At 53.1% G+C, this 14127-nt stretch overlaps 1 protein-coding gene across 1 annotated transcript; it reads right to left on the bottom strand.

Moving 5' to 3' along the window:
• Positions 1–4648: 4648 nt before the first annotated feature.
• USH1G (USH1 protein network component sans) lies at positions 4649–13356 on the bottom strand. The gene is made up of 2 exons (XM_041409336.1): positions 13193–13356; positions 4649–5894 (listed from the first exon to the last, which is right to left on the bottom strand). The coding sequence occupies exons 1-2, from the start codon at positions 13354–13356 to the stop codon at positions 4649–4651; spliced, it is 1410 nt and encodes a 469-aa protein (XP_041265270.1).
• Positions 13357–14127: the final 771 nt, after the last annotated feature.

The following is a 14127-nucleotide window of genomic DNA, read 5'->3' as shown; positions in this document are numbered from 1 at the left end:
CTGGTGGGATGGGCAGGAAATAGTTAAGCAAGTGGGGTGAAATGGCCCATGCTGGCCTGGCAGGTCCTAGACCCCAGAGTCACCCTCCGGTGTGGGCACCGTGGCTGTCACCAACTCCAGGTGAGACTGGGGAAGAGGAGCACCAGGCAGGGCTGAGGGCAAGGTGCTCCAGCCCAAGTAAAATGCCTCTCCCTGATCCTCTCTGCCTGTAGGACCTATCTAGTGTCCCGTGGATTCTACATGGTGCCCTGTGGTTGATGTTCTTCCTCAGTTCCCACGTCAGTGCCACATGGCAAGGCCGAGCACACGTGCCATCCAAGGGCAGCAGGCAAAAACCTGGTGCTGCCTGGAGAAGCAGCCAGGTCCCCACAGGCCAGCAGTGGTACCCAGAAATGCTGCAATGTGCCTGCAAACCGACATCTCCAACACCACCACTCTGTGACCTCAGTGATGCCCAAAAACCTCCCCTGCTCTCTCCCCACTCCAGACCATGGTCTGGAGCATCTGAGTGCTAGTGAGTGCCAACATATCCCCCCTTGCAGCAGCTGCCTGGGGACAAAGGCAGGGCCTGGGAATCAGCATCACTTTCATGAGCAATGCTCCTTCAGTGGAGGAGCTTGGGCTGTCCAGCTCAAGGATGAAGTGTCCATGCCACTGGACCACTGGAGTGGCCCATTAGCCTTTCTCCACTCCCTACACACCACCTCCAACATTGTCAGGGACAAGGAAACACGTGTCCAAGCTAAACCCAGGGGACTGGTTTTGCTGGGAAGCCCCATTTAACACAGACACAGGATGGTTTGGGGTTTGTGGCTTGGGGCATTACAGGACAACCATCCCCAGGATCACTGGTTCCCTGATGGGGACACGCTGCCATCCACTGCAGGACCTGCCCCGTGTCTGACTGCTCTGGTGCCACAGGCCGGGACAGTGTTTGCTCCTTGGCAGCAGCGGGTCGGGGAAACCTGCTGCCTGCCTGGGTTTCTGTTTGGGAGGGTATTTAAGGGTGTTCTCCAGGGTGTGCCAGCCCTGGCCTCCACCCTGCTTTCACAAGTGCCCTCTCCGAAAGGAGCTTGTTGTTCTCGGTCGTGGAGTGTAATGAGCACCGTGAGGTTCCCCCGTGGAAGCTCCGATGGGCAGAGCAGCCACAGGGCAAGCTGAGCTCTGAGAACCTGGGGACAGCCACGTTCCTGTCTCATGCTCCATCTTGAGCCCAGCGGGATGCAGCAACCCAGCTGGACAGGGGGGGTTGGAATGCAGGAAACATCTCTTTGGCCAGGGCTTTGGATGTTGTCTCCTGCAAAGGCTGTGGCCCTGCACGTTGTGGGTCAAACTTGGCTGGAAACCAGGGACCAAACCTGGAGACAAAGAACACGCATGAGATCCAAAGGCAGGTGCTTGGTCTGGAGTTTTTGGTGCCAATGATAGCCCCCCCATGCCCACACACCACCCTCCTCACCCCACAGGGCCCATCTCTTGGGCTCTGCCACACTGCATTGATGCCACAGCTCAGTTTTGGTCTCTCCCTGCATCACAGAGGTGACCACATTGATCTCAGGGCTTGGTGATCCCAAGTGGCATTTCTGGCCTTGGTCTTAGCTATGCAGGGACACACCCCATGGCACTTGGGTACTGTCATCTCACCAAACCTTTCACAGGCTCTTTGATGGAAAGACAAGCTGGGAGAAAGGATCTCTGCTCGCATCAGCTCAACATCAGCAACTGCTTGGGTGCTCCTAAGCAAAATGGCAAAAGTCAGGGAGTGTGCACACCCCAGGTGCCTAGACCTCTGAAATACCTTCCACATCCCAGTGCCTGGCCTGCTAAAGTCTCCAGTGGGTGCCAAGCCAATAGATCCACTTCTCTTTGCCATCTGCTGGGATATCCTGGTTCCCATTGCACGGGAGTGGCAATGGAGTAAGCCATGGCAAATCACTCCCCTCCTGCACCCTGCACAGACCCAAAGGCACAATCCATCCCCAGGGAAACTGGGGCTGGGGACTGGCTCATGGTGGGCAGCTGATGCTCTGGCAGTTACCCAGAGAAGGGGCAGAGGGCTTGGATGAGTTTCACATGTGCATGAGGAAGAGGGTGAAGTTAGTGATCGCAGCCTCACCTGAAAACTGGCCCGAGGGTGCAGGTCCTGCTGGCAGCAATGGATCCCAGTGGGCTGTGGGTCCCATCCTCCTCTCCCAGACCCGGTCCCGGCAGAGGGAGCTGTGACATCAGCCAAGCAATCGCTCTCCCTGCTGGGACACCAGCCCCAGGCTTTGGAAAGGGACCAAAAAAAACAGTGCTGGGGCTGGGGTAGTGCAGTCTTCTTGGAGAACTCACTGACTCAGCACATCCGATCGCTCACCCTTTTGCCTGTACATTGAGCCAAGAGTTATGCAGAACTTGTAATTTCAAATATAAATGCATTGTTATGTCTTAAAAAAAAAACGAGTCAGTTTACATCTGTGCAGAAAGATCTCAGACCCTCAGTGCAGTGATGGTGTTTAGGGGGTGCCAGAGCATCTCTGTGTACAGTGGCTTGAGGCTGGGACCCCACATTCTCCTGGTGGGGATTCAGCCACTGGGGAAGCAGCAGGGCAGAGAAACACCAGAGCATTTCCAACTTGCAAAGAGTAATTTTCCTCCCCTACACCCACACACCCAGGGCAAGCACAGACAGAGAGCAGCACAGCTGCTTCACACCAACAAAACCATGGCCTCTGCAGTTCCAAAGGGACTAAGTGTGGTCCAAATCCCAGCCTGGCCTGGGATGAGCACACACAAGTCATTCCTCATCATTTGTATCCCTGAGATGAAGTGGATGAACAATGCCAGTAACGTGTGCAGCATTTTTCTGATCTGGCAGTCTGCATCACAGCCTGAACAGGCACTTTGTCAATACCCCATGTCACAGGCTGCTGACTCTCCCTCAACAGGATATGTCACTGCCCATCCTGCTGCTGCACCCCAGAAACTCCTGCAACCCAGGAGCCATTCATAGATCACACATGAAATGGCGCAGTGGAGCTGGGAGTGCACTGGTCAGTGGGATGGGTCTGTGGGAACACCTGACATTGTGGTTCAGAGCTGTGCTTGGAGCACTGATGCATCAGGGATGCTCAGAAGAGGCTCTGGGCTGCAGTCTGGTGCTGTGCTCAGTCCTGGGAAATTGCTGGGTTTCAGAGACAAGGTCCTCTGTACACAAACTGCTGACACAGCTCAGTGCCCTGGAGAGATGGGACATAAACAATGCGTCTGTGAAACAACCATTTGACCACTGGAAGGCAGCTACCGACATGTTCGGAGCATCTTCTTCATTCTTGATTTTGCCCTCAAGACAGCACAGATCAGACTCACAAATTTGTTGGGCACCAGCTGGCCAAAGTCACAGCTGGCACATCTCAGACTGAGACCATGGCCATCAGAACTCCCTTCCAAAAACACAGCATCAGACAGGATGATGCTTCTCACCAAATGAGAACCAGGAGAGAGAGCAGAATTCCCGAACCCTCTGCTCCTCAAGCCCAAACCCCAAAACAACCACTTGCTCAGGGAAGAATAGCTTGTAATTATTTATTTTGTGTCCCTTTGAAAATATCACGTTATCTCCTTCCATTCATGGCTTGGTGTGGTCTCACAGCCTGTGACAGCAGCGTCCCAGCCATCTGTGCAGCTCACTCCTTCCTCCAGTGAGTGGGAGACCATGGTCCCTTGAAGGCTGGCAGGTTGGAGCTGCCTGGTCCAGTCTCGGCTGTCATCCCTCCATGGCAGGAACTGCCCGGAAGCATTGCACAGACAGGGAGCAGAGTGAGGGAGCAGTCCCGTGGGACTGGTGGGGATGGCTGTAGCTTTCAGCTGCCCCAGAAAGGGAGTCTCTGGCTTGTGTTTTCTGGCAACTTAGAACTGGGTTTGTTTCTCGAGCATTAAAAAAAAAACAACAAAAAACCAAAAAAGATGCTGCTGCTATCTGCAAAGGAAAATAGAAAAATCTATCAGCACCATGAGGATCCAAGAAGAAGTTGTACTGAAAGGCTGTAAAAGCAGCACACAGATATCTGAAGGCTGGGAAGCCCAAACAACACAGTGAATTGGGGTGTCAGTGCATGTGGCCTCTCTGACAGGTACACAGTCCTTTAACCCTACCAACCAAACCCTGGAAACACCATAAAACAGCAACAACTCCAACCTAGATATGCAATCTCCAGAGGCCTGAGTAAGACCTCTAGCATTTGGGGAAGGATTCCCAAAGCCACCTGGCGCTGCCGTCAGCCTGCTCCCACCAGGAATTGCGGTTGATTTCCTAACGTCTTCAAGAGGTGAAGAGTCAAGACAAGCCTGAGTGTGGTTGAAAATCTCAGCTACATGGACTGAGAAGCATCAGACCACAAAGCAGTCTGCATTCAAATGGGTTATGAAACAAAACAAGGGCTTCACGTCCTGCCCAGTTACATGAAGGTTGTTGAGTAATGAACTAACGCTATTGCCACCTCTCCAAACTCTCATCCTTTCCACACGAGCAGGAATTTGCCTACACACAGAAGTGCTGAGGTTACCTGGACTCCTACTCTTCCAAAGAAGGTTGAAAACAAGACCTTACGTTATCCATATCTCCCCCTGCTGAAGGGTTTAACCCCTCAGACACCCCATCTCCTACTTACAGTTCAGTGTCTACAATGACATCTGGCTTCTCCAGCGTTTGTCGTCTCCTCTGGATGGCATCCACAATCTTTTTCCTGGGGCCCAAAGGGATATTGATGCTCTTCAGGTCATTGTCTGAACACAGCATGAGGGCCTCCAAGTCAATCTTTTCCTTCTTCAGGATGGAGATGAATTCAAACATGTGCAGGGAAGCCAGAAAAGTTTCCAAGGGGCTTGTGTCTGGTTCATCATCGTCGTCTAAGCCCAGCTCCACCTCATCCCAGGGCAGCTCCTCCGCGTTCCTCTCCTGCAGGCTGTTGGCACTGCCAATGCTGTCGTTGAGACTTGGCGAGCGCTGCAGGCGGCTCCGCAGTCTGACGCCCATCCCGTCGGCGCCGTCCTCCCCCGGCGCGGCCCCGTCCTCCCGGCCGATCCCGAAGAGCCCGCTGCTCACGTAGTTGCGCCGGAACACCATGGTGCCCAGCCCGGGACGGTTGAACAAGGAGTCGTGTCCGGAGTCGGTGCTGACCTCCGAGTGGGCCGAGTCCATGTGCAAACCTGGGTCGCTTATGGCACGGGAGACAGTGTCTTCATCCGTGAGGAACATGTCTCGGATATTGCGGCGAGTCCACTCCTTCGGGCTGGCGTACGTGCCCTGCTTCACAAACATGACGTCATTGCCCAGCTGCAGACCAGACAGAGAGCGCACGCTTTTCCTGCCATCCTCGTAGATCTTGAATGTCCCGTCCACCTGCTTCTTCTTCTCTAGTTTCTTTTGTATTTTCGTCTTCCCCTTGGCTGTGCCATGGATGGTGGCTTGTGAGTATGGCAGGGAAGTCACCATAGACATGTGCTGGAACTTCTTGCTTAAGGTGCTGCTTGAATAGCTGGAAAAGCTCATGGTGTCCGAATTATCTGACATCTCCTTTCTGTACCGTTTCTCCATCCTTTCGTGGTGCTTCTTCTGCAGCTTCACGCAGTCCTTAATCCTCCTCTCTGCATCCCGAAAGGCCTTGTCCTTCAGTTTGCTCACCAGCTTGGGGTTGAGGTTGCTCTGCTTGGCAGCAATCGAGTCCAGGTACCGCACACACTCCATGTGCCCCTTCATGGCTGCCATGTCCAGTGGGGTGTGGTAGTCATTGTCCAGGCACCAGATGTTGGCCCCAAAGGAGATGAGGAAGGAGAGGCAGTTCAGGTGGCCATTGGCTGCTGCCAGGTGGAGGGGGGTGTTCCCCCAGATGTCACATTTGTCTGGATCACCCCTAGGCAGCAAGAAAATCAGCTGTTTAGCATGCAGGGATTGATGACAGACTTCGCTGAGATATTCCCAGCTATGCAGGGGCAAATCAGCACCATGAAGTGTTGACTCCTTGAAATACCAAGCTACGCTCCTATGGTTCCTGCAAATTAATTTTAAAGGGTTCTTCTGGAAGGGTGTGCTACTGACATGGAATCACGTGCCCCACCTGCAAGGCTGTGGCAATGTGACTTGAATTTAGGTCTCAAGAAAAATGTGTTCCCACATCAAACCAACTTCTGGAGAAAGGCAAGTCAGGTTCTGGATAGCCCAGAAGTGAGATACGGGTCTAATTCTATCTCAGACCTTAAGCTTGTTATAAAATTTCAAATCTCAAATATCCCATTAAATTCTAGTCAGAGTCTGTCTTCAGAACTTGGCTTCATTTGGACTCTGTGGGGGGGCATGCCAAAATGCCTGTCTGTATGCCACATCCTGGGTTGGACACCTTGGGATCCCACCATGAAACATCCATCCTCAGCAATGGTTCTGCCATTGCTGCCATACCTTCCCACCCACCTGTTCCTTGGCACCTGGGGAAATCTGCAGCACAAAGAGGAATGTTGGCAGGAGAGGATAAGCTGATTTTGCTGTCATTGGCCTCAGCACTGGGGTTTTGTGGGGAATTTTGCTGTACCATGCTTGGTCTCCATAGCACAGCTGGAAGCACACTGGTATTAGCACATCCAGAGAATCCAGTTTCAGAGAAAGTGCAGATTAGGTTTCTGCACTCCTCAGGAGCCGGACACTGCCAGCAGCATCTCCATTCCCACTGTGTCTGCCCCTGCCCCAGCAAGCTGCTGGTGGGACACAACCAATCCTGCCTCCTGTGCCAGGACAAACACAAACCTGGGATTCAAGGGAAGTCTGTCCTCCTGACATTCCTCTGTATTTGTGCTCAGGTGAAACGAGAGAGAGTTCACACCCCTGCTGGCACCAGCCCTCTCCTGAGCTGTGTGCTAATGATATGCAGCCAGCAGCAGTATCTGTCAACAGGGCACTCTCCCTCCGTGCACATGGATATGGCAAAGGCTTTTATTAAGGCTGGGCAGCTCCACCACCCTCAAGAGCAACTCCTCGTGGGCAGCAGGGTTCTGGCAGAGCTCTGGCTCAGCACAGCTCCTGCCTGTTCCCACACCACCCTTTCAGTGAGTGCCAGAGGAACCCAGCACTGTTCCTCCTCCACACAGACCTCAGCTCCAATCCATGGTGACACCAAGAGTGCAGAAAGCAAATCACAGAATACAGAAAGTGACCTACCAAGCATCATCAACTCCTTAATGCGTGTTTGAGACCTTCAGCAAGGGTTACTTAACTCCTTGCTGCTCTAGGGTCTGTGTTGACAAGAGCTGGGAGCAGCAGAACCCAGAACCCTCTCTCAGATCCCATGTGCTCTGAGCTATGGCTTGTCTGACTTCAAAGAGTCATAAAACCTCTCCAGGGAAAGGGCAGGAGACCACAGGAGCAGGGGACCACAGGAGCAGAGGTACTTCTTTGCCCCGATGCTTTGCACCTTCATCACTTTATGCTAATGCACAAACCCCAGAAACAGCCTCATCCAGCACATTCATCCCCACACAGGGCCCCCCCTGCCTGCTTGGAGCAGTCCAAGGGGCAGCAGAGGCAGATAGGAACTGCCCAGTCAGTGTAATGCCAAATTTGCAATCTTCACACTTTAGAAAAGCAATAAAGACTGTCCAGAGGTTAAGCTGGACATTATTTGTGCCCAGAGCATGAACTTCCTAACTCCACTCCCTGAAAGCTGCTGAGGTGCACTCAGCTTTCTCTGTGGGAGCATGAATAGCAACTCCACCATAAACGTTTTCACTAAATTTACAGAAACATAGTAAGTAAAACCTTGAGCTCATTGGCAAATTCAGCAGGTTTGAAACTCTGTAAAGCCAAAAAAAAAACCCACAGACCATTCAGGACTTCGGAGCCATAGCCTTTGACATCTCTTATAGAAGGAGAAAAATGTTTCAAAGATGGGTGATGAGGAGGGGGAAGGCAGGAGATCACAGGGCTGAGGAGCCATGAAGCCAAGAAAAAGAGAGAAGGGATCTGATAGTACTCTGGCAATGCCGAGTTTCCAGGAGCAGTAATTCCCCAGCCCTTGCTTCTACCCTCGTAGTGACATGTCCAGGCTGGGAAATGCATGGGGAGGATAAATATTTGATGAATTGCAAGAGAGGAGTAAATTATTCATGCTGCATTTAAAGAGCCAGTGAACCTGTTCCACATGGAACTGCTGGTGCTGGTGGAGAGCCTCCAGTGCATGAAGGGCTGCTGGTTTGTTTTGTGTGCTCTGAAAGGGCTCTTGTGTGCCTGGCATGTGTGGGCAGGTGAGCCAGGGCACCCCGGGCGTCCCAGTGTGTATGTGGACTCATGATGTGGACAGTGACTGAGCAGTGAACTCCCTGGAAACAGTCTTGCTCCCAAAACCAAGTGTGTGGATGCTCAATCCATCAGGTGCCTTTTGGAGCCTGTTCTCGGGTCTGCCTGGTTCAGGAGGCAGAGGGCAAAGCCAGGGAGGTCTTGGGGGTTTCATATGTGAAAGTCCACTTTCCTCAGAAAGCGAGGGGAAAGAATGTCAAAACCAACTTTCCCTGGTCATTTCCACTCTCTAGAAAGAAGAGTATTAGGGCAAAATTAGGTATCTCAGGCCCTCTGCCCTATAAATGTCTGCCGCAGGCGCTAAAAATGCATCAGAAGGAAAGAAGAACGGTGACTTGCAAAGTAGAGATGTTTGATTCAACTCAGATAATAAACATGAGGCCCTCCCTCTGGCAGGTGTCTGGCTGAGCAAAACTTCACCTCCAGGGTGCTGCACATGAGGAGATGCTGACTGCAGGGTCCACTAAGTGGGAACATATTTTAATAACAGGTGTAAAGTGCAGCACTTCTCAGCTTCAAAGCGTTTTTGAGCACTTAGTCAACTCCTGTAATAATCATTATTAAAACACTGTTAATTGGGCCCCTTAGGTGGACATGTGCATCTCTTGAGTCACTGTGTTTGCACCATGACATGCATGCTCACTCCCTTCCTGCTGGTTTTTCCCCTCTGCTTCTCCCATAGGATCCCAATTAGCCAGGGAATCCAGTGGCACTTACATATGTTCTTCCCTGGCTGCATGTGTGAAGTTCCTCTGATAGCAAAGGGCTGGCTCACCCTTGGCTCATGGGTGTGTGTGAGAAACTGGGCCCTCAGATCAGGAGCCAACTGGGTGCAGAGTGTCTCTGCTCCCATAAAATGGTTTTGGATAGAGGAAGAGTGAAAAAAATAATTTATGGCTTGAGGAACAATCCTCACTACCTTCAGCATAGTCAGTCAGGGCAACGATCCAAGCAAAGCCTAGAAAAGAGCAGAAAAGATGAGGTTTGGGGCTCAGAGCAGAGCTTTGGTCCTGTACATCAAGTTTTTCCCAGGTGGTAGTACCCCAAGGATTCCATTGTCCTCCAGGTTCAAATCCCCCAAAATCCAGCAGAGATGCTGCAGATGAGGGTCCTGCCAGGGCCTTTTCCCTGTTATCCCAGCACAAAGCCAGGCTGGCAGCTCCTGTCCAGGTGCTGTTTGTGCTGGGGCAGTGCCCAGGGCCACGTCTCCTGGCTCAGCAGCTCAGCGTGCCCAGGGCTCACCCTCAGTGCCAGCAGCCAGCTCAGGTGCCGGAAGCCACGGAGCTGCACCAGTGCCCCACCCTGCTCCTCACCTTCCCGGCAGGTCATCCCAGGGAAGGTCCCCACCAACACGGCCAGCCTGCCCCAGCTCCCACGTGGCCTGCAGCCCTGTGGCGTGCAGAGGGTGCACATCACCTTCACGTGCCTTTGCTGCAACCTCCGCTGCAGCCCTGCCCCAGCTGGGGTGAGGGGATGCCCTCGAGCAGCCTGGCTGATGTCAGGAGCCACTGTCAGCCCCAAACCATGGCTGAGACACTTGTCCCCTCTGCCATCCAAAGTATCTGTGCCCCCTGTTTTTGTAAGAAGGGAAAATGAGGACCAGCTCTGCTGAGTGGGGACCTGCAGACACATCTCACTTCCACTCCAAGGAAGTTGTGGCTGATCCCAGCCAAGGCCCCCAGACCTGCCTATAACTGGAGCTGGACTGGTGCCTGCCCCTGCCACAGCAGCCTAACGAACCACACTGAAGAATTACTGTGTCTGAAAAGCTGCAATGCTAAATGACAGCTTGCCTGCCTCTTCCCAGCCGTCATGTTAATTGAGTTTGTTTTCCTCACTGGAGCCCAGCCAGGAGGAAGAAAAAGGCTTTTTGTGTGGCAAACAAGAAGGATGAGCCACTGCTGGTCTCTCCATCCCAAACCCTCTCTCTGTCTGTTGCAAAGGGCACACAGAGGCACAGGCACATCCCCAGCTGATAAGGGCAGCACAATAATCCTGTTTCTTTACCCCTTCCATGTCGGTTGGGGCAGCAAGCTTCCCTCAAGGATCTGCCAAAGGATTTCTTTCCCCCTCCTTGTTCCACAGCCTGACACCACAATCTACGGAACACATGTGGATGAGGCTCCTTCACTGACAACAGAGCCTACATGTGTCCATCAGCCTGGCATGACCATGAGCCATGATTTTGGCCCCCAGGAGCCCCTTCCCACAGCCCTGCTTTCTCAGGGTTCCTCTGGCCACCCTCACTAGGGCCTTTCATGGCACTCAATGTCCCATCTTGTTTGGGCACTGGTGCCACTGCCCAGCACTGGCAAGGAGATTTTGGTGTTTCTTGCTGTCCCAGGACTCCCCACCATCCTCTGTGCTATGAAATCCCTGTGCAACCCAGAAGGAGGCTCACCAGAGCCTGAAGATGCCTCCCACCCCATCCCTGCATGGAGCCAGCCCAGCCCCAAAGCCTTCACTCCCCCAGATGCTGCTCCATGTCACAGTCCCACACTCCCATCTCGTAGTGCAGGGCTCTCTGAACCAAAGGAGGAATATTTTGGCAGCAGAGGCCAGAGAGCAATTCTCTGACATTTTGGGATACTCAGGGGTCCTCCCTCTTGCCTCACAGTGGTTATAGTGCAGGTGTAGTAGTAACATATATAACACAGCATTAAGTTTCATCTCTGAACAAAGTTTAAATACTGTGGCACATCATTCTGGGCACTGGCAGAAAATTACAGGGTCTGCCCTCAGGCTCTCCTGGGTCTTGCACAATTCCACCTCTCTGCCACCCTTGTCCCCAGGCTGGGGCTTTCCTGCCTTTGGCAGACACAAAGCCAGCTCCAAGGAGCAGGGCTGCCTCCATGCCAAGCACTTTGCTGGTCTTTCTGTGGCCCTGGGTAAGGATCTGACACATGGAGATGAATGCACAAATGCAAACACATCCTGCAGTCCCACAGCCACACACCTTGCTCCACCATCCATCATGTAAAGGGCACTGGGCTTTTGCCAGGCTATTTTCCTTGTCAGGAACAAATGTATATTAGGTTGCTAATTAAACAGCAGCCAAGCTGCACTCGAACACGATTTGAGCCCACAAGGACCTTTTAATCCCATGTGAGTTTATAAAAGCAGCCCTTGGGCTTTGTGGAGAGGCAGAAACTGCTGGCTTGGAGGTGCTGCAGGGTGCCCTGTGATGGAGATGAGCAATATGAGGAGATACACTGGTATAAAGAGATTATAAAGTAAAGGGTTTGCCTTTCTGGAGGGGCGTTCACCCACTGCTTGGGCCTTCCAGGTTGACTTTCTGGCCATCAGAGTCTTTGAAACCATTTTTAACTTCTGGCTCTCCCCTCAGCATTCCTCCCATGTCTCTCTTCTAGCCCTGGCTAGCAATTCCTGTCCTGACAGGAGCTCTGGAAAGGTTTTTGCTGGGCACAGTCTTTCCTGGAGCACACAAGGAGTCAGAGAGCCCCAGCCAGGGAAGCATCACAGGCTCTCAGCCCAGGACCCTCTCAGATGCTCCACTCGGAGGGAGCACCATCTTGCTCTTTCCCTTCCAGACTCAGAAATAACCTTTTCCTGAACACACTCCTACTGCATCAAAGCCACTCTGTACACAGCCTTCAGACCAGGATCTGAAAGGAAATTATTTACAATGAAAGGACAGCCGTGGATGGAGGAGCTCTGCCTGTGAGCACAGCTGAGGGACTGCCTGAATATTTTGCACAAGCAAACCAGACTGTCAGGACATGGCAAGAGCCCAGGAACAGGTGCAGTGGAGATGTGGCTGGTCAGGTAAAGGAGCTGCTAACACAGCCCAGGGTGGACAAAAAATCCCTGCATGGGAGCTGACAGGCCCAGCAAGCCCAACATGGAGAAGTAAAGCCCTTTCAAGGAGGTGTGGTGTCCATCCAGGCTGCTGACCTCAGTACCATCCCACAGTACTGGAAATGCATAAAATCAGCACCACCAATCTCTCAACACAAGGCAGAAGCCACTCCAGCTTGGATGGCTTTAAAAGAGGTGCTCAGGAGAGCTATGGAGCAGAAGGAAGCACTGGGCTGTGTCTTTGGGGGGTTAGTTAGAACTGTGGAGTCACAGACTGCTCCAGAGAGAGCTAGGAATGGCAGGTCTTGCTTTAGCACAGACCTTGTGTGGTTCCCCCAACACCAAGGTGTAAATCCCTCCAGTCTAAGTCCCCTTAATCCCACTCCCACCTCTCCACCACATCCACATTTAGGAAGCAAGAAACTCTTAAGATTTGGCAGCCCAGGGTGAGGTACAGAGAGACAGACCAGTGTGGAGCAGGCCCTGTGGGGGAGACTGGGCTTAAAGAAATCTGCTCTTGGAAAACCTGAATTTCCCAGGCTCCAAGTGTACAACAAGCTGCCCAGGGAGGTACTGAGCCCTTGCTTTGGGTAAAACAGACAAGTGCCACGCACTGCCAGCTGGCACTGCACACATGCCTCTGTGAGCATTCTTGGGACAGAGGGAGCAGTTATTTTCTCTACCTCCTCACTTAAAAGGGCTTTTTTCATGTCAGCAACACAATGTGTTTATCTTTACAGGACCTGTAAAAGATCACAAAGCCCTGGGAAGGGGGAACTCATCCCTGCCCAGGGTGCTGCAAGCAGGCTGGGGACAGGAGCACTTATAGGGTCAGAGGAGCTGGGAAAACACAGAGCAGTTATCAGGAGGGTTGGATTAGATTCAAAGCACCACAAAGAAAAGTAACAGCAGGGAGGACAGGAGTAGGGGTCTTGTAGAGAGAAGCCATAATTTTGTGGGGCACGCTGACCTGTGAGCAGAGCAGGGGGAAGAAGGGGGTCCCAGCTGCTCTGCTCCGCAGACCAGCACCGTGCCCTGGCCAGCACTCACCCTCTGCTGACGATGAGGCGCAGGGCGTCCAGGTTGCCGTGGTAGGCGGCCCAGAGGGTCGGGGTCATGCCATCCTCGTCCGGCGAGTTCAGGTCCTTCTTGGTGGCTTCCTTCAGCAGGTCCAGGTAGCCGTCCCGGGCGGCTCGGTGGTACTGGTCGTTCATGGTGCCAAGGGGTCCCCGGGCCAGCACATGGGTGCCCGGGGGGTGCAGAGCATGGGCACGGCCGTGGGGCAGCTGCCAGGAGGGCCCCACCGGCCTCGCACAGCTCCGGGACACCTGAGAAGTCCCGGCCGCGGAGGCAGGAGCGTTCCAAGCGCAGCCAGCCAGGCTCCACAGCGCTTCCCCTGGGTCCTAAGCATCCTCCGGCCGCGGCGGCTCCTTGGAGCACGCACCAGCTCCACGGCACATTAAAAGCTCCAATTAAGCAGCGTCGCTCTGTTGGGCTCAGCACGGGGTCACACAGCAACAATTCACCAGGTTCACGCGTCCCCAGAGCGGAGCAGGCGGCACACAGGCTGCTGGTTGTATCCTGCCCAATATGCCCCTGTTCCACAGCTACCCCATCTCAAGCAAGGGGCAGCCGTAGCCAGAGGAGGAAGAGGAGGTCACTGGAGCACAAGCCCCCACGGCCTCCACTCACAGCCCTGTCAGAGCACGGACCTGGATGGATCATCCTGCTCTGTATGGAGTTGGCTAGGAGCAGTTTGGTGACTGATTTCAAAGTAATACCAGGGGTGTTCACAGCTCAGCTTTTCCTCACTAAAAAAATCCCCCAAAACATTTATTTATTTATTTATTTATTTATTTATATCTTTCCCTAGTGTCACTAGGAAGACAGCAGCAGACCCAGACACCATCCCTATCCCGCATCTACCCTGCCTATACCCACAGAATTCTGCTTTCCAAGGAACTGCACAACAAACTGTGCAACGG

This window comes from Onychostruthus taczanowskii, unplaced genomic scaffold, assembly GCF_017590055.1.
Source record: "Onychostruthus taczanowskii isolate IOZ18803 unplaced genomic scaffold, ASM1759005v1 scaffold30, whole genome shotgun sequence".
Classification (NCBI taxonomy): Eukaryota; Metazoa; Chordata; class Aves; order Passeriformes; family Passeridae; genus Onychostruthus; species Onychostruthus taczanowskii.
The sequence above is the reverse complement of the archived record's forward strand: the minus strand, read 5'-3'. Positions and strand labels throughout refer to the sequence as shown.

Excerpts from the sequence above, each read along its gene's own strand:
- USH1G (XM_041409336.1), bottom strand. The coding sequence starts at position 13,356 with ATGAACGACCAGTACCACCGAGCCGCCCGGGACGGCTACCTGGACCTG. Across the intron at positions 5,895-13,192 it reads CGCCTCATCGTCAGCAGAGG|GGGTGATCCAGACAAATGTG; the intron begins GTGAGTGCTGGC and ends CTTGCTGCCTAG.